The sequence below is a fragment of the Papio anubis genome, chromosome 14 (assembly GCF_008728515.1).
Source record: "Papio anubis isolate 15944 chromosome 14, Panubis1.0, whole genome shotgun sequence".
NCBI classification, from domain to species: Eukaryota; Metazoa; Chordata; class Mammalia; order Primates; family Cercopithecidae; genus Papio; species Papio anubis.
This window is the reverse complement of record NC_044989.1, coordinates 55,462,911-55,483,888: the sequence shown is the minus strand read 5'-3', so window position 1 is coordinate 55,483,888 and position 20,978 is coordinate 55,462,911. Positions and strand designations below refer to the sequence as shown.

Here is a 20,978-nt window from a genome sequence, read left to right as displayed (position 1 = left end):
GCTGCATCCATTAACTCATCATTTATATTAAGTATATCTCCTGATGCTATCCCTTCCCACTCCCCCCACCCCACAACAGGCCCCTGTGTGTGATGTTCCCCTTGCTGTGTCCAGGTGTTCTCATTGTTCAGTTCCCACCTATGAGTGAGAACATGTGGTGTTTGGTTTTCTGTTCTTGTGATAGTTTGCTGAGAATGATGGTTTCCAGCTTCATCCATGTCCCTACAAAGGACATGAACTCATCCTTTTTTATGGCTGCATAGTATTCCATGGTGTATATGTGCCACATTTTCTTAATCCAGTCTGTCATTGATGGACATTTGGGTTGATTCCAAGTCTTTGCTATTGTGAATAGTGCTGCATTAAACATACGTGTGCATGTGTCTTTATAGCAGCATGATTTATAATCCTTTGGGTATAGCCCCAGTAATGGGATGGCTGGGTCAAATGGTATTTCTGGTTCTAGATCCCTGAGGAATCGCCACAGTCTTTCACGATGGTTGAACTAGTTTACAGTCCCACCAACAGTGTAAAAGTGTTCCTATTTCTCCACATCCTCTCCAGCACCTGTTGTTTCCTGACTTTTTAATGATCACCATTCTAACTGGTGTGAGATGGTATCTCACTGTGGTTTTTGATTTGCGTTTCTCTGATGGCGAGTGATGATGAGCATTTTTTCATGTGTCTGTTGGCTGCATAAATGTCTTCTTTTGAGAAGTGTCTGTTCATATCCTTTGCCCACTTTTTGATGGGATTGTTTGTTTTTTCTTGTAAATTTGTTTGAGGCAGTTTTAAAGAGCACAGGGCCTCTCTTTCCCCCCCTTTATAATAGAACATTCCTCATAGTGGATTTATCTGATGTTTCCTAGTGATTAATTTGAGGCGATGAATTCATTTACTATATAGATGGTGATGTGTCCCTCTCATAGCACCACTTCTAGAATTACCTGCTATTCATCAGTCCTTCACTGGTTATGTTAATTTTGACCATCTGGGCAAGATGGGTTCTGATTTCCTTATCGTATAATTACTGTCTTTGTTTCTCCCTTACAGATAATAAGTAGTCTGAGGAGTGACACTTGAACGCATGCAGATATCCCACTCCCTATCAAAATTTGCCCCCCTGATTTAGTAAACCATTGATGATTCTTGCTTGATCCAGTCTTTACCATGAGAGTTGAAAAATGATTTTTTTAACCCATTACTCCCTGTACATTTTTCTGTTGACCCTCAGCATTCCTGTTTAAGCAACAGACCCCCATTTCCATTAATGAATTAATTAGCTGATTAATTATCAGTATGGATCCATGAATTTCCATTTTCTTTCCAATGGTTTATGATTCATTACTGAACTTTATTATTTTGGTGGTAAATTATTCCATATTTTGAGGGTTCCTTCAGGTAGGCTCAGGGACATGCAACCTTCTTTCTTTGGGGTTGGAGGGGAACATCTTACTTTCTAGCCTAACAAAATATTGTAGGCCTGTTTTATGCTGTGTCCCAGCCCTGGAATCAGCAATTTCTCCAAGGATCCCCGATTCCTTTTAATGTAGAGTGAGAGGTCATTTTCTTAATAGTGAGGTATTAAAGATCAAAAGCTAGATGCTAGTTGTGGTCATTGCTACTGTGGGGATCTTTTCCATTTTAACCTTTCAGTGGATAAAGCTAGGAAATGCTTATATATATACATACACATAAACATACACATATACATAAGAAATGAGTTCACACAGATACCTCTGATTCTAATCCATTCTCACAGGTTTTGTTCTTTCCTTATTTCATATTTGTCTCTTCTTTTATAGTGAGAACCCTGGTTCCTAAGACCACCAATACATTATTTATATCCAATCCTTTAATACACCTATAGGAGTTTTAGAATTCTTTTTTCATATCACTATAATTTTAAAAACTTGATAAAAGAGTTCTGGATTGTTTGCAAGTCCCTACTCCGCAACCGTGTCTAAAGTGGAATGTGTATAGTCAAATACATTCTTCACAGATTACTTGTATTAGTTCGTTCTTTTTTCTTTTCCCTCCTTCTGTCTCCCACTGACTAATGGCTAAGATATTCATTTGAAATACAATTAGCTTCATTTGTTTCAGTTCTAGATTTTCTTTCTCCCAATTTTAGATTTTTAACTGAGAATTTTAAAGTGTTGAGAAAAGCTGAATTCTTCTCATTTTACCTGGAAGGGGAAGACTATCCTTTATGGAACGTCTTCTAAACACAAAGCAGTTTTCACATATTTGTTTCATTTAGGTCTTCACCATAATCTGTAAGAAGGAACCATTTTGGCCGGGCGCGGTGGCTCAAGCCTGTAATCCCAGCACTTTGGGAGGCCGAGACGGGCAGATCACGAGGTCAGGAGATCGAGACCATCCTGGCTAATACGGTGAAACCCCCGTCTCTACTAAAAAATACAAAAAAAAAAACTAGCAGGGCGAGGTAGTGGGCGCCTGTAGTCCCAGCTACTCAGGAGGCTGAGGCAGGAGAATGGTGTAAACCCGGGAGGCGGAGCTTGCAGTGAGCTGAGATCCGGCCATTGCACTCCAGCCTGGGTGACAGAGCGAGACTCTGTCTCAAAAAAAAAAAAAAAGGAACCATTTTATAGGTGATAAATCTAAGCCTAAGGATGTTAAGTAACTTTTTCAAAGATACGTGGTAAATTATGTAATAAGCATAATGTTTTGAGCTTCTGCCTTGTTTCAGACATTGGGTTAACTTCTTATTTATATTAGTTGTTACCTAGTTTCACAAGAATGAACTGCGATTCCAACCCAGGTTTTGTCCATTCACAGTTATTTCCTGGTTTTGGAATAAGCAGTTATTGTCCTAACTTTAGCAAGCAATCAAGGTGCTGCTGCTTTTATCACACACCTGTTGTGTTGAACCATTAGGCAATGGTAAGTGAAGTGTAAACCGACCATACGTGGATTATTTGTTCATTATAATTAAACTATGTTCATTATAATTAAACTATGTAATATCCAGGATTCACCAAGTAGTATTACCATGATAACTCACTTTAAAAGGGCTTGTTTGTCTTGGTAAATATACGAAATTATGCTTTTCAAACTTATATATGTTCATGAATAAGAACTTACATATGTTCATGAATAAGAATTATTTTGATATTCTTATGATTTAAAATATTTTTCTGTTAGTTTTTTTTTGAGACGGAGTCTCGCTCTGTCGCCCAGGCTGGAGTGCGGTGGCCAGATCTCCGCTCACTGCAAGCTCCGCCTCCCGGGTTCGCGCAATTCTCCTGCCTCAGCCTCCCGAGCAGCTGGGACTACAGGCGCCCGCCACCTCGCCCGGCTTATTTTTTTGTATTTTTAGTAGAGACGGGGTTTCACCGTGTTAGCCAGGATGATCTCGATCTCCTGACCTCGTGATCCGCCCGTCTCGGCCTCCCAAAGTGCTGGGATTACAGGCTTGAGCCACCGTGCCCGGCCTAAAATATTTTTCTTTATTAAAAAGTGTATATAGCCTTTGAGCCTGATGACAGAATTCCAGCCTGGTAACAGAGCGAGACTCTGTCTCAACAAAAAAACAAAAACAAAAACAAAAAAAACACGCTTGCTTCAGCAGTACATACACTAAAATTGGAATTATACAGAGAAGATTAGCATAGCCCCTGCATGAGGATGACAGAGAATTCGTGAAGTGTTTCATCTTTTTATATGAAAAATTTTTAAAAATGCTTTGGGTGTTTAAGAGTATTTGTATATTTTAGATTATAATGTAAGAAGTTAGCACATTTTCATAATTTACTGAATTTCATAATTCAGTAGTTTCATAATTTACTGAAGTACTGTAATTTAGTGAAGTACTGTAGATACTAAGAGTTGATATTTTGTTTAAAATACATTTTTATTGAGCAAATATATTTGGAAAATTTTGATGTAAGTTGGACTTTACTATGATAAGTAGTTAATCTTAACTGGAAGGCTATCAATAGATGTACAGTGTAGCTAAAGTAGAACCTGACTATTGTTAATAAAGGAAACGATTATATTTACTTTTTTAAAAGTGATATTGTTAAATTAGTGAGGATTTATTTAGCGCTTACTGTGGGTCCAAAACAGATTGAAAATAAATATGTACCATAAAAGAGAGATACCTGCTAAATATAATGTGGTTTAAAAAGCTTAATTTTAGGCATTTTACAGACCTGAGTTCTAATTCCGACCCTTTCACTGATTTAGCTGTATGACCCTTGGCAAATATTTTAATGTACTCGAGCTTCAATATTTTAGTAATAAGGATTTTTTCTAAGGACTTGATAACTATCAGTGAAGTTAGGGCAACAGTTTATGAAGCAGTCTGATATACAATACACACTCATTGTACAAATTTGAAAAATACAGAAAATCTTTGAGATGAAAAAAATTGTAATCATATTACCCAGACATAATCAATGTTAATATTTTAGAATATATTATTCTAGTCTACTTTCAGTGCACATGTGATTTTTTGTTTGGTTTTGAATCAGAGTCTCGCTCTGTCACCCAGGCTCTGGAGTAGCAATGGCGGGATCTCTACTCACTGCAACATCTGCCTCCTGGGTTCAAGCAATTCTTCTGCCTCAGCCTCTTGAGTAGCTGGGATTACAGATGTGGGCCACCATGCCCGGCTAATTTTTGTTATTTTTAGTAGAGACAGGGTTTCACCATGTTGGCTAAGCTGATCTCGAGCTCCTGACCTTAAGTGATCCGCCCACCTTGGCCTCCCAAAGTGCTGGGATTAAAGGCATGAGCCACTGCACCTGGCCGCATATGTGTATTTTTAAGAATGTAATAGTGTTTTATGAAATTTCAATCATATTCTATATATTGTTTATAAGCTTTTAAAAACTTGAGCGATGTCTTATATAATGCAAACATTTCCATGTCTTTAAATATTCTGCTGCTGATTTTTTTACTTAGTGTTCCTTAGTATGGATATATTTTAACCAGTCACTTTGCTATTGTTGGACCCTTAGATTGTTCCTTTGTTATTGATAATGCTGTTAACCTCTTTATATTTAAATATGTTTTACATATCCCTGAATTATTATTCGAAATAAAAACCTAGGTTAGTGGGTATGAGCATTTATAAGGGTGTCTGCAAAAATTGGCCACAAAAAAAGTTGTACTAATTTTTACCCTTATATCAGAATAAGAAAACACCCATTTCTCTACTTTCACCAATTCATATTGTTTATTTTTTGATAGATAATATTTTTACATTATACAAAATTCAGAAAGTACAGTCACAGTCAGACTTCTTCCTCTCTCTATTGTCCAGCTGCCTCGTGCTCTTTCCTAGAGTTGCCTGCTGTGACTTGTTCCTTAAGTATTCTTCCAGACATTCTGTACTTGGTATTTTTAAAAAGCCTTTTACCAGTTTGATAGGTGCAAGTAGTATCTTGCTTTTTTGATCTTTGATTATTAGTGGATGTGAACATGTTGGCAGTTTATTTTTTCTGTAATTTGCTTGTTCATACTCTGCCCATTTTTAAATTTAGGTGTTCATTTTTTTCTAAGAGTTTTTTACATATAAAGGATGTCAACTCTTGTGTTAGTTTTCCCTCAGTTTTCTAAAAGATTTTTAGTTTACATTTCAGTGGACATTTTCAGTTTTCACAAAGGAAAATACATTATTTACTTACAGTTTTAATTTTACACTTAATTCTGATCTATTTAAAATTGACTTTGGATTCTGATTAGAGATTATTTTACCCCACTTATTTTTTTGGTGTTAGAGTTGTTTTCCTATTCCCATACTCTGATCTAGCTCCCTAGTGCCAGGCAACAATCTTATGGAAAAGCCAGAAAGTTAATGTTTGCCAGATTGCCTTCCATGAATTGGACAATCAACTGTAGACTATGGGTGTTGGTGCCATCTAGTGTTGTAGAGGGAAAATCAAGTCTGTGGAATGATCTATAATTGACTGTGGAATGAAGTCAGTTGGCCAGAGAAATTTAGTGAGCTGTGAATATTATTTTGCACTAACAGGTGAGCTGAAAATTTTTATAAACAAATTTGAATATTGACATCTTGTACCAAATCAAACAAATGCTTTAATCATACTACTGTATACATTATGAAATGACCTTAAAGATTCCTCCCAAACCTGGATACTTAAATGAAGACATTAAAGTTTAAGGAGATCTGTTTAGAGCCTAGTGACTATTAATTTTTGAATTCAGAATTTAAAGATGCATGCTTGAGGCCCGGTGCAGTGGCTCACGTCTGTAATCCCAGCACTTTGGGAGGCTGAGGTGGGCAGATCACGAGGTTGAGAGATCCAGACCATCCTGGCCAACATGGTGAATCCTCGTCTCTAGTAAAAATACAAAAATTAGCTGGGCTTGGTGGCATAATCCCAGCCACTCGGGAGGCTGAGGCAGGAGAATCACTTGAACCCGGGAGGCGGAAGTTGCAGTGAGCTGAGATTGTGCCACTGCATTCCAGCCTGATGACAGAATTCCAGCTTGGTAACAGAGCGAGACTCTGTCTCAAAAAAAAAAAAAGGCATGCTTGTTTCAGCAGCACATACACTAAAATTGGAATTATACAGAGAAGTCCAAGGATGACACACAGAATTCATGAAGTGTTTCATATTTTTATATAAAAAAATTTTTAAAATGCTTTGGGTATTTAAGAATATTTGTATATTTTAGATTATAATGTAAGAAGTTAGCATATTAGTTTTCATTAAAAGTGTCACTTCCAGTTTATGAATTATTAGTATTCATTTTTGGTACCTTATGTTAAATTTTTTATGAACTTCAAAATGCTCGTTGTTTTGCTATTTTAACTTGTACTGTCATTCATTTTCTAGACTAAAATCTTTTTCCAGTTCTTAAGATTTAATTCAGTAATGTTGAAGTGCTGTAATTTAGTCCATAGAGGGCATTATATTACAGCGTATGGTAGGGTTTTAAAAATTAACTCATTTCAGTAATGAAACATGTTAATATCATACCTTTGAGTAGCTCAGAATAGTTAAAATTTGAAATAAGCTTAAAACAACTGTGTAGCTATAATTGTTTCTTTCTTTTTTTTTTTTTTTAAATGCCTGTTTTCTGTGGCTGGAAAGTAGAAATTATTTTAGCTTTCAAGAGCAGTGTACATAAGCAGTGTCTTAACTTTCAGAGTAGCATTTTCAATCCAAAAGATTGCTTCTTTCCTACCCTCTTTCCCTTGCATCTCTAAATGTTGTAAAGGCAACGAAGCAAAACAAAAGCCTGAGTTTTTCTTGGGTGCAGAAGTAGAGGAAATAAAGAAATGGAGAAGGAAGAATGTCTTAGAATAAGAGCTGGCTGGGGTGGACTTAACAACTGCATAGTGCTGCCTGTTCTAAAATCTAAAATACAACTTTCAACTGTCTGAAATCTCGCCAGTTAGATACCACCACCTCCCATCCCAAGAAAAAAAAAAAAAATACCAGAAAACATACACAGTTTCTGAGGTCATAAAAGAGTTTTTTGTTAGTAGGAATTGATTTATTCATGTAATTTTCCTACTTAAGAGGTAAGTGCACTAAGGAAAAGAGAGTTTGGTTTGAGATGTGAGCAGAGAAACCATGTAGGTAATTTTAGAGCATATTACCCTTTGGAAAGACATTATGGATATGTGCTTGGGGAAGTTTTCATCTTTGATTTTTTTGTCATGCTTGGGAAAAGGGGATACTGGGGACATGGACATTGAGGAGTGGGAAATTGCCAAATACGAACTTTGAACAGTTTATTTCAAAAGTTCTGTGTAAAGCTGATTTTGAGTTCAGGAAAATAGGTTGCTTTCCTCCTCTTCTCCCCTCCACAAACACACAATATGAAATAGGACTTAGAATTCATACAACACTTTTATTGGCTTGCAGTATAAATAAAGGAGTTTTCTGTGGCCTCTCCTTTGTGAGCCTTTGCTTTTAAGAGAAAAGAGGTTCTTGTATCAGATAATCAAAATGCCATTCTGCAAGTTGGGACATATGTGCTCTACTTACAAATTGTCCTTGAAAGAAGTTTTAATTTTTTTAAAAAGTTATGTGGTTGAAGGAAAATAAAATAAATGAAGATAAGTTTTTAACAGGTTTATATCCTTTCTTTGACTTGTTAAGTTGGGGTTCATTGTGGAGTAGGACCATATTACCTATGCATATGTAAATTTTTCTCAGCTGGAAAATAATAGAACTATACAGCAAGGACAATAGTTTGTGTATGAGAGGGGGACAATTCTGTTTAGAAAGATTGGGTTATTGCCTAGAATTAAATGACTTAATATATAAGCTTTCCTAGATGTGCCTTACTTGTCTTGTTGTCTCTTAGTTTGATTGTTATTTTTAGCATACTGGTAAGTAAATAGCACTTACATAGTGCCTACTTTTTGTCAGGCAATGTCCTTAAAGGCTTCTATTTTAGTAGAGATTATATGATTTTCACAATAAACATAGCCCATCTAGCTTTACATCTTTTAACAAATTTGTGTCATACCAGTTTTTCAGATTTAAGCACTTTTTTGCTTATCTTGCCAAACTTAAAACAAGTCTAATTGAAAAACTTCATAAGAAAGAACTGGGCAAAACGTCAATTGATTTCCACAAGCTAGTTTTCCTTGTACACTTACAAAGCCCATAAAAATTAAAGAAGTAGATGTCATTATGTAGGCTGAAATGTTTACTAAACTTCAGGGGTCCTATTTTGACTTTTTAATCTGCCAGGGGTGCTATTAGGTATGTTTAATGTTTAGATGAGTGGGTATGTTTTATTACACATTCGTGCCCCTCTCAGGCTTTTTTCTTCTACTAGTGAAGTAATCTCTGACTTGAAAATAGTGTTTTAATACTATAGTTGAGTATTTTATTCTAATGCTAGTTATTTATTGGCTTTCAGTTTTAAGGGACTTGTTATTAGAAAATTAGTATTTTGTATTTACTAAATAGCTAGAGATTCTGAATGTTGTGTGAAGAGGCCAGACGTTTTCAGGCCATGATATGACTTGATGACTGGGTTCTCAAATATCACATTATGCAAGGGTTCAGTGAATAAAGTTTAAAGTTAAATATTAACTTGAGCTGAGAATACTGGGCTCTTTTAAAAATTACTTTTCTTTATTTATGTTTGGAGTTAGAGAGGCAGATAGGGAAATAAATGTGTCATTGGTATTCAAGCCACTTCCTTTTTCCCCTCTCATTTTCCTAATTTTAGTTCTTTCTATGTTTAACTCTTAGATGTTTTTAATTTTTGTGGGTACATAATAGGAGTGTATATTAATATCAAGCCACTTCTGATATTAAGGATTTTGCAGCCCACAGATAGCAGGTTCCAGAAAATATCTCTATTTCATTGTAGTTATACAGTCTTAAGTATGTATTTTTGTACATAGGCTACATACCTTACAGTATTTTTGCAAATTCCTCTTTAAAATATTTGAGCTGCTCTGTTACTGCCTTTTCTGCTTAGGTGGATATATGTATCAGGTAAATTGATTGTGGAACGTAATTAGAGACACTGCATTGGAATGAAAGTCAGTTTTATAAAGTTGAACACAGATTTTTAAAATGCTGTACATAGATTTGTTTTTATATTTTTCTGTAAAATTTTAGGCCATGTGTGGTGGCTCATCCCAGCACTTTAGGAGGCTGAGGCGGGAGAATTGCTTGAGCCCAGGAGTTTGTGACCAGCTTGGACAACACAGGGAGACTTTGTCTCTAAAAAAAAAAAAAAAAAAGTGTAAAAATAAAAAATAAATTAACTGGGCATGGTGGCATATGCCTGTGGTGACTGAGGTGGGAGGATCGCGTAAGCCTGGGAGGTTGAGGTTGCATCATGAGCCATGCTTGCGCCACTGCACTCCAGCCTTGGTGACAGAGCAAGACTCTGTGTCAGAAAAAAATATAAAATTTATAGTTTGCTTTTATGTCATTTTCTCATGGCAGATAGTATCATTAGCCCGTGAATACATCTCCCCAAGCTAAGAATCTATTTATAGTGTCTGTAGTGATACCTAATAAATAATGAAAGATTGAGTTGGAGCAGGTGATGATTAAGAGTAAGTGTATGGGCCGGGCGCGGTGGCTCAAGCCTGTAATCCCAGCACTTTGGGAGGCCGAGACGGGCGGATCACGAGGTCAGGAGATCGAGACCATCCTGGCTAACACGGTGAAACCCTGTCTCTACTAAAAAATACAAAAAACTAGCCGGGTGTGGTGGCGGGTGCCTGTAGTCCCAGCTACTTGGGAGGCTGAGGCAGGAGAATGGCGTGAACCCGGGAGGTAGAGCTTGCAGTGAGCTGAGATCCGGCCATTGCACTCCAGCCTGGGTGGCAGAGCGAGACTCCGTCTCAAAAAAAAAAAAAAAAAAAAAAAAAAAAAAAAAAAAAAGAGTAAGTGTATGTTTGTAAGTCTCTGGATTTCCATAATTGTAAAAGGAAAAAAAGATATTAGGAAGATTAGGTTGCTAACATTGAAGTCTGTTTTCTGTTCAAGTAATATGTTCAATAAACATTGCTAATTTGACTTATTTTCCGCTTATCCCTTCATAAGGTGCAAAATGCTGAATGTTTTATGTCTTAATAAACTTAGGAGCAATTAAGGAGACATCATTTCACAAGCTTGAAATGTAGGCTATTACTATTTGATCAGTCCATTTTTATCTTATCAGGTAACCATCAATTTTAGAGTTTCAAATGAAAGTGAAAACCAGTAGCATAATTCGACCATGTGTTAAAAAAAAGAAAGAAAAAAACTGCATATGGTTTTAAGTGCATTTCAGATACATTCGGTGGTTAGTTCTAAGAACAACCCTTACTTCCTTTCTTTTGGTAACCTGCCCTCTCCCTGCAAATGCAGCTCCATTTGGTATGAGCAACAAGGCAAATGCCTAAAACAATCAACAGTTAGAAGGAAAGCATTAATGCTGGAGTATTAGTAGCCTAGTTACAGATTGCACTGCGTCAGACTGTTCCACACCCAGAAGACGTCAGGTGACTTCAGTTCTGCTGCAGTTGTGCAGCAGAGGAGACTGCAGACTTCGGTTGAGGAAACGGGTATTTCATGTCTCAGGGAGTAGATTTGTGCAGTTACAGCTTTTCTGTTGGTATGCATAATTAATAATTGGAGCTGCAAAGCAGATCGTGACAAGAGATGGACGGTCAGAAGAAAAATTGGAAGGACAAGGGTATATCTGCTTTTTAATTTCTTACTCAGTTTTTATATGTGACCACTAATATATTTCTATGTATAAGCCTTGGAATTTAGATATTTTGGATTAAAAGTGAAACCACTGAAGAGTAGAAGGCTAAAGGATTAAAACAGCTATCTCACGTGTTTTTACATTTAGTTGTATACCAGAAAATGTCATGCTGTTCTGTTTCACTGGCATTCGGTTTAGTCTTTTCAGTCCTGCCGTTTAGGTTCTGTTCTCTAATCTTGCACATTGTAAACAGTATAGATCTGACAGATTTCATTTGTTCGTCACTTGGATGTGGTAAATATACATTGCTGTTTCTGTATTTTGTAGTGACATATTTTCCGTGACTATTTAAACAAACCTTACTTGGTGTAGTTGAAATTCTGTGCAAAGGTTTGTAGGTAGCAAGATACTGCGTTTGCAGTAAGCCTCTTTTCTTTGAAAATCTGATTTGAACCTTTAAAATTATTACCAACTTTCTTTTAATCAGATTATATGCATCTTGAAATCATTCAAATTATACACAGTATGATTACAGAGTAATTTTAAATGCATGTCTATATCTAAGTCACTAACCTTTGTCCTTGTAATGACCAATCAGTGATTTTGATCCCTTTTCCTCCCCCTTGAAAGCCCAGATCCTTTCAAATCTCAGTGGATCATTGTGTAAGAATTTAAGCCTGTAAATGGCAAAATGTTGACTAGAATGAATATTTAAATAATATTTTATTATGTAGATGGTTAAATCTACCTTTTTTTTTTTTTAAAGAAGGTGGTAGGCTGTATATCTAACCACTTATAATAAATTAACTTAAAATTATTAGAGCTATTTTTAAGTAGCTCCAATAGACATTCTACATAAGCAGGTTTTTTCCTGGCTACATTCAAGTTTTATAATTAAAAAAATTATTTCCTTCAAGCAGGATTGGCAACAATATTTCTAAAAGCAGTATGTAGAGCTAATTACAGTAACTTTTACAATATCCTTTTAAAAATTTGTTCAATAAGGATGTGGGGAAAAGGTGAATTTAAGATTGAGATCATATTGAGACATTGGTAAGATTTTATGGTTGCAACTTATAAAACAGTAGAAAACCAAACAGCTTTGGGTTTTGCCTTTAGGATTTCTTTATATGTGAACCTAAAGAGAAGGATTTTTTTTTTATTTCTTCATCCTGTTAGCCGTTACAGATTGATGAATTGATACATGGTAGCTTTTGCTAAGTGAAAATGATACAAATGATAATACAGTAAACACAGGCCTTAAAAGTAGGTGAAAAGTCATATCAGGGCTCATTCTGCAACTATTAAGACTCTATTAATAACTTAAGTCTTAGATCATTAAATAACATCCTAAGTTCTTTATTTGTTAAAGTAATTTAAGGGTATTATGAGACAGGAGAAATTAAGATCCAGTGTAGTTCATATTTTTTCCAGAGATGTGTTTGATTATTTTTAGGTACCCAAATGTAAAATTGAATTTACTCCTGAATATCTCTGGGGAGCCTCACTTTGTAAGTGGAATGGCCTAATATTTTTTAGTACTTGTCTGGCTGTTTTGGTCAGTAAGATTAACTTTGCCTGTTTTTCTGATTCAGTGGTGAAATTATGTTTTAGTATTTTCTCTATCAGCAGCCAATTTTAATATTAGAGTAATATTAACTTAAGATTACAGAGTAAGAGTAAGGTTTAAATTGGAAATCACAGAAGTTGGAAGCTACCATGGAATGAGTTTTTCCTAAAAAAAAAAAAAAAAAAAAGTTTGATGGCAGAAAAAGAGCCTAATCTAGGGTCTAGGTAAATTTTTAAAATATACTTAAGCATTTTTCTACTGCATTCTCCCCCTGACCACCAGTATAGCATAGTGACAGATTTGAGAGAGATGCTCTGATTTCAGTGTTCTTTAAAAGGTGGGGTACACACACCACCGTGCGTGCGTGCTGATTAACTGGTATTTAAGATATTTAATCTTTCAGGCTAAAAGTGTTAATAATTTGTATTGTTTTACATATTCATATTTTCTTTAGGAGGATACTTATGACAAATGACATTTACATAGTATTTGATTATTGGGGTTATATGAGAAATTTTGAGTGAGGCAGTCGGAAGATTTTTAGGAGCTCAAAATAGGAAGGAATGGGTAGGCCTAGGGATTTGGATGGGGGTAGGAGAATGATATAACCACTAAAAAGCTGTAGTTGAGACACTAAATAACTTTCTGGGTAGAACAGAATATTTAGGACAGGAGTTGAAAGGTAAGATTGGTATAGTCAAAGAATGTAGAAAATTTAGATGATCTAGATTAGGTTTCCTCATCCTTCTCTGTAGACGAGAATCATCTAGTGCTGCTTAAAAATGCAGATTCCTTAGGTCCTGACCTACCAAATCAGATTTTATAGGGCCTGGCCATCTGCATATTAAGCATCCTGGTGTAATTCATGTTGTTGGGCAAATTCGGGAAACAGTGATCTAGGGTTTAAGCCTTGTTTCTGGTATATTTTGATTTTGGCTAGAACAAGAAACTTACCCTTTTTGGTCTTAATTTCCTCGTTTGCATGCTGTGCAGGGTTCCAGTTGAGAGGTTCTCTGATTTTATGGAAAAGATACCCTGGGCCAGACCGCAGAAGACACTGAGTTTTGGATTTCATTGTAAAAGAAATAAAAAGGCTTTGGAAGTTTTAAAGTAGAGAATGGTAAATGATAGCAGTTTTGAAAGACTGGTTTAGCGTGCCGCGTAAGATCAACTGGGGGAGAATAACCTATAGCCACACCAGTTAGGATGACTGTAGTTGTGCCCAGATTTAAAACAGATAGGCTTGAATGTGGCCTGAAATAGGAAGGAAAAAGAAGTGGTAGATTTGAGAAATTCAAGGAAGGAATACTTGGCATTTGGTATAGATTTGCAGGACAAGGATGAGGTATAAAGACTCAAGGGGCAACATGAAGTTTGAATTAGAGTGAAACATTGGCAATCACAGTCCTTTAGTATTAGGAGAAATAAAGCTAAAATAGAAAAGATGCCAAGTTGGGTTTCAAACACTTTGAATTTGAGAGTCAAATGCAGAGGGAGGCAGGTAAATACTGTGTGAGGCGATTGCACTGAAGGAACTGACTATTAAGAAATGCAAGCCTAAAACCTGTGTTACGGAGGTCTGCGGCATCAGGGAAGATGAGGAGTTATAGAGCAGTGAAAGAAGCAAGACAGTATAACTGATACTAAGGGGGGTAAGAATTTTCAAGACGGAGTGGGCAATTAAATACTTAGAGAAACTGGTTAATATGAGGGAGAAATGGATGTGAATCTTTGAGTCTTGTTGAATTTTAAAAGTAGGTGCAACACTATTCTTTATTGTTACAGTACTCTTTGGATTTGTCAGTTAATGTGCCAGAGGTGACCTTCAAGAGAAGTTTCTTTCTGTAGGATAGGGAAATAAATGTTTCTAGCATTAAAACTCAATGTAATTATATCTCAAGACAAACTAGTTTTGGACTGTTTCTGCAGCATACTTCCGCGTAGAGATTCTTATAGGACTCTCTGATCTTGTGATAAGCTACTTTACATTTTTTGAAAGCCTTGAGTAAAGCTCATACTGCCATTTTGGTAGAGAGGAGCAGGGGTCTTGGTGTTTGAAATGCCTTACTTGGGAAGGCCACAAAATACCCAACAATGGAACTTTGGCATTAATTAATAATTACGGGGTCTACTGATTGGAAGGACTCTCCTTTCAGTTCTAAACTTGGTTAGAACTGAATATTTAGGCATTCATTAGATAATCTTCTAGATCTTGGGTTAGTAGTGCAGCACTACATAGGTATGTGTTATAGAGAATTTAGAAGGTAAATAGAAAAGCAAAACTCACATCACATAGAGAATGGTTTTTGGGGCATCTTTTTAACAGGATAATGTGTGTTGGGAGGGTTATGTGGTATATTTTATTCCGTAGTCTTTCTCTCCCATTAAGTGGGGAAATAACTTTTATTTTTTAAATACTGTACATTATTTTAATGACTACAATATTTTAATTCCATGTAGTTAAATCAGGTTATTGCTAAAGTTTTGCAAGTACAGGTTGAACATTCCTAATCTGAAAATCTAAAAGCCAGAATGCTCCAAAGTCTGGAACATTTTGAGCACTGATGTGATGCCACAAGTAGAAAACTCCACCCATAAATACTTGACACAATCATTGTTTCATTCACAGAATTATATAAAATACTGCGTAAAATTATTTTCAGGCTATGGGTATAACATGTAGATGAAACGGAGTGAATTTCATCTTTAGACTAGGGCCTCACTCCCAAGATACCTCATTATATATATGCAAGTATTCCAAAATATTTCCAAATATTCCAATGTATTCTAGTCCCAAGTATTACAGGAATACCTCAACCTGTAGAAACAATGCTGAAATGATTATAACTGAATATGTCTTTGTTTCTATTCGTGATTACTTGCAAATTTCTGGGTTATGTTATTTAGGCTTTGGGTGCCTTTTACAAAACTTCTCTCCAGAAAGATTGTACTAATTATTTTCATTAGTGAATGTGAGTGTCCATCATGGATCTCTGGCTAAGGTTAAATGTATGTATTCCTTTCTTACAGTTTTTACTCTAAGATAGTTATTTTGTCAGTGTTAACTCATTAAGTTACTTGATAAGAACCAGCTTTGTATTGTAAGAATGTGTAAGCACTGGGACCAATGGTGGAAATACCCTTTCAATTTTATTTACTCAAGTCTGTGTACTACTAATCCTTACCAGGACCCATAACTGGTCTTTCCACTAAATTATATGTGTCACAGCCAAATTAAAATTACTCTTCCAAAATGTAGCTCTAATCATGGCACTTAAGGGATTTACCTTTACTTACTTTTCAAATGAAGTTTATAGTGTCTATCCTAGACGTTTAAAAGGCATTCCATGGCCTAGCCCCAACCTTTATAATTTCATCTCTCATTACTCCCTGTCTCTAGCCACATTGAAGGACTTGTTCTCTAAACACGCCTGTTCTTTGCCTTTGCTTGTGTTTTTCTCTCCACCTTGAATACCCTTTCTTCCCATTTCATTTTGCTCAAGTAGTCCTTACAAAGGACTTCTCCTTGAGGTGTTCACTAAGCCTCCCTTAGTGAGGGGAGGTAGTTCAGTGTTCCTCACTCCCATCCCTCAGTTTTCACTTTGTACTTCCCCCCCCCCCCCGCCAAGGGAAGGGCATAAGGGGTCTCATTTTGTACTTTTTATTACAATTATTTATTCATAAATATCTTGGCTCTTTTTCCAGCCTCCAAATTTTTTTGAAGGCTGACAACAGTGGTGGCTTCATCACTGGATCTTCTGATTGACTTGGTGCAGCTTCTCAGTGAAGGGAAAGACTGAGAACTCCATTGTTCAGCCAGGTTTACTTCTGGCCTTAAACCCACATAAATTTTTGGAAAATGTTAAAATATGTTTTCAAGTGGGAGAAATTAGAAAAAGGATTTCCCCACTTCTCCCCTTCTTAAAGGAACAATTCAGCAACTTAAGGAACTTCTGTAGATTCAGAATTTTTAGAATATTCCTGTAAATAAGACATTCTATTAATCATTTATTCCAACTTTCTATTTTACTGATAAGGAAACCAAGAAAACGAGAGATTTAAATATTTATCAGGCCCATACAGGACCATACCACTGGTCCATGCTGGCATGAAGCCTTTGTTTTTATCTTATAATTTATATTTGCATTTATATAATTTATTCTTGAATAACCAAAGAATGAAAAGTATATAAAAGCTAAAATGGCCTATGTTTTGATATTTTATTTGTGCATTGTCTAGTTGTGGCATGTTATTGAATGTCATACACTTCTTTCGTATTGTCCTCACTGCAATAAAAAAGGCAGGCAGTTGTCTGTCACACTAATCATGGAAGAAGGTAGGTGAGGTTAGTCATTTAGTACAGGTATTGTCAAAAGGTTAAACCTAGTGGGAATTTCCTGGGCCAGGAGAATAATTTCTTTTCGTCTTTAAGGATTGGATTACATGCTTGGATGTAGGCAGAATATCTAGGCAGAGAATAGAATTCTTAAATTTGTTCTCTGGGTGTCCCCCAAGTTCCCTTTTTATTTACAGCCATCTCAGTATCTGCAGGAGATTATTTCCAGCCCTCCACTGTGCGTCCCCCCACACCATGGATACCAAAATCCACAGAGGCCCACGTCCTTATATAAAATGGTACAGTATTTTCATATAACCTACGCACATCTTGCTGCATGCTTGAGATCATCTCTGAGTTACTTTTTACAATGTAGATAGTTGTTACATTGTTCAGGGAATAATGACAAGAAAAAAGTCCATACTTGCTTAGTACAAATGCAGTCATCATAGGCCTAGCTACATTTTTCCATCCACAGTTAGTTGAATCTGCAGATGTGGAACCCACAGATAGAGAGGGCTGACTGTATTCATTTGGTCCCATCTCTTGCTAGAATTTGGGCTGAAGGATGATGATTAATTTAGGCAGTACTTTTCTTTGCATCCTTGGAGCAGTGATCCGACACCACGTTTATACTTATTTCTCTGCTCTATCATGAATAAGGCTGACATATTACTGAGTGTGTGTGTATTTTTTTTAGTCTGCTTCATGGCTTTCAAGTTTGTTTGATTCAGCTGCCCCTTAGGCATTTGACGTATTATAGACACTAAAATATTTTGTGTTGTCTTTCTTCAAATACTATATCACTACTATATTCTATATAACATTTACTTATGAAGCTCAATGCAATTTAAAAACTGAAAAATTATCAAATTATCAAATATTAATGATAATTATTTGTACTGTTCGTTGATTCGGTGAACATATATTGTGTGTACAATAGTTATATAAGGTTATGGAAGAAGAAATATAACTGATTTACTTCCTAGTGAAGTTCATTCTGTGTTTTGAACTAGTAATTTGCTTTGAGCTTTCCCCTCCCCCAACTCTAGTATATTAAGCTTTAAGTTTCTAGAGTTAACGCCATTTCGTTTTTGTTAGTAGAAAATAGGATTTTGAGCAGTAACTTCCTGTTTCTAAGACTTGGTGCCTACTTATTTTAAGTTTAGATGCCAGTAAGAAGGAAAATTTAAACTACAGTAAATTACACATTGAACCAGTTTATTTTCTAATTTTAGGTTTCTATTTATGTAGGTCTTGATCAATTCCAGTAATTTAAAATAATAACTACATGCTTATCAAAATATCAGAAATACAGACTTGTCATAGGAAAAGTTCTCATTTTAACGTTCTTTGCAATTGAAAGTCGTTGAAGTGAGTGCAGGTAGGGAGAGTCATGTATATCCAACATACTTAAAGAGAAGATACTTAGCTTTACCTTAGAGAAAATGAAATTAAAGGTAGGATTGTTCTGTAAAGAGAAAATTATCATGGTTTAGGAAAACTAGGAGTGAGAAACTAGAACTGTTTTCTGCCCTTTTTTTGTTGTTTTCTCCTAGTAAAGCTGGAAATAGAGTCTAGGATTAAGGGAAATATTGAAAACTAGATGAACTAATGAAGTAAACTGGTGAATTTAATTATAAATGAAGCATGTGTGGTGTTATTGAACTTCACTTTTCTCTTAGAGAAATTCATATTATCCTTAGAAGACAGTAAACAGCCGTAGGTAGTTTTTATGTTCCTGCAACATATTGAGGCATTTTCTACTTGAAATATAGGAAAAAGACCACTGGCTGGGCCTTGTAGCTCATGCCTATAATCCCAGCACTTTGGGAGGCCATGGTGGGAGGACTACTTGAGCCCAGGAGTTCGAGACCAGTCTGGGCAACATAGGGAGGCCCTGTCTCCACAAAACTTTTAAAAAATTAGCTTGGTGTGGTGGTGCATGCCTCTGGTCCCAGCTACTCGGAAGGCTGAGGTGGCAGGATTGCTTGAGCCCAGGAGGTCAAGGCTGCAGTGAGCTATCATGGTGCCACTCTGCTCCAGCCTGGGTGACAAGAGGGAGACCCTGTCTTACAACAACAACAACGACAAAAAGAATTTGATTGACTTTATCTTGGCACATGAAAACCAGTAACTATGAAAATAAATGTATTTTAGTTCATTCTTAACATAATTTAGTTTTTAATCACAGCTGTGCATAAAGTTTTAGAATAAACGGAGGATGAATCAGGTTTTTGGAATTTAGGGGAATGTAATTTTTGCCACAAAATTGTATACTAGCACAAAATGGCTTCTTTTGCTTTATGATTGAATTTCACAGTGGATCATTTATAATGTCCCTTCACAAAAAATGTTTAGTGGTTTAAAAGTGTACTTTCCCGGGAGCTCTTCCTAATCTTTTGAAGTGAGAGGCTCTGTTTTGAAATGCCTTGTTGGACTGTCAGCAGTTCTCCAGCGTAGCTCACAACATTAACTGTGTGGAATTTCAGGTTAATAGCAAGATTTGCAATTGTGCACTGTTGATTTGGGTGGTTTTATCTGACAAGACATTTAGGTAATGAGTGAGGCTGGATGGTGAATTTAAACAGTAAGGAATATTTATGAGCTTGGATTAATTTTGAAGATTACTTAGCGGATGTTTTCTTATGAAAATTTTCTTTCGTATGCAACTTCGTAACTGCAGGGACTCATTTAACAATACTAAACTTGGGTAAGAGAATCTTGTACTCCTCAAATATTGTTGGTTACTAGAGAGCTAGGAATACATATTTTTAAAATCACAAACCATGTTTTAGTTCATATTATGTGGGGAAAGGAGTATGTGTGTGAAAACGCAGTGTTTAAAACGATTTTAATTGTAAAGGCCATTTGTTCTCTGTAATAATAATAAGGTTCTATCCTAGGTGTAGGATTTTTTTTTAATAAAATGAATAGTAAACATTGACTTAACTTCACATCTTTATGTTTGGCTTCTATTTGCTGGAGATTTTCTAGAAATGGTATTTCTCTTTTCGTTATATGCTTTGTCAAGTTTATTGCTTAATTAAAAATTTTTATATCATTCTTAAACTCACCAATGTCTTTTTAATCTATTTTTATAGTTTTTATGTATATGTAATTACATATATAGTTATAGTATACATTTATTATTTTTAAGGTGAGAACAGTTTTGATTGCTTCTAGAAAACAATTTAAAGAAAACATGGTTTATTCATACTGAATCTCTTAATGAAATTTATTGGTCTCACCTATAACTCTACTCGTAGTGTTAGTACATTGTGTCTCTTGTCTCAATTGTTTAAACTAAGGCAGAAACAGCACTTGGTATTCTCAAGTAGGCTAAAAAGCAAACTTGAGTATTAATATAGTCTTTTAAATACAAAAGAGTGATATACAAAATATAATATTAGTATAGTCCTTTAAATACAAAAGAGTATAATAGAGTGAGACCTTCATGGTCAGACTTGAATTTCAGTTTGTAACCCTACACAATTTATTTAACAATATGTTTACATTACAAATATACAGATACATTTGCATCATATATGTAATGCAGATAATACTTTTTAGAATTGTTGTAATTGGAGGTAATGTATATACAATGTTCTCAACACAGTGCCTTGCTCAGACTGGGAGATTACAAAATCATTGTAGAAAGGGGAAGTATAGAAATTCTGCTGTTTGTTTATGGTGCTATTTGTTTATCATGTAAAGTGTTATTTTCTTAGGCGTGGTGGTTCAAATTCACCAAAGCACTGTAACGTTGTCGAAGTAAGATAGGAAAGATTTAGTGGAAGAGACAAGGATCTGAAATTTTGCATGTATCTTTTAAAAAACTCTAGTTAAAGGAAGAGGAGAGAGCCAAGAGAGATGCTGGTTTGCCAGGTA

At 35.7% G+C, this 20,978-nt stretch overlaps 1 protein-coding gene, 1 non-coding gene and 1 pseudogene across 4 annotated transcripts in view; all 3 read left to right on the top strand.

The window, feature by feature from the left end:
- Positions 1-20,978, top strand: part of RTN4 (reticulon 4) — a 79,461-nt gene that overhangs the window by 30,117 nt on the left and 28,366 nt on the right. The window contains exon 1 of one of the 3 annotated variants that reach the window (XM_009184185.4): positions 10,448-11,166. The exons of the other annotated variants lie outside the window; for them this stretch is intronic. Coding sequence (XP_009182449.1) covers positions 11,133-11,166 — 34 coding nt within the window. The 5' untranslated portion in view covers positions 10,448-11,132. Of the gene's footprint in view, positions 1-10,447; positions 11,167-20,978 lie in introns of those variants that run through there. 3 annotated transcript variants of the gene reach the window in all.
- On the top strand, positions 3,584-3,685 carry LOC116270488. Its single transcript, XR_004178515.1, has one exon. It is a non-coding gene; the product is annotated as a U6 spliceosomal RNA (small nuclear RNA).
- On the top strand, positions 6,526-6,617 carry LOC116270401 (annotated as a pseudogene).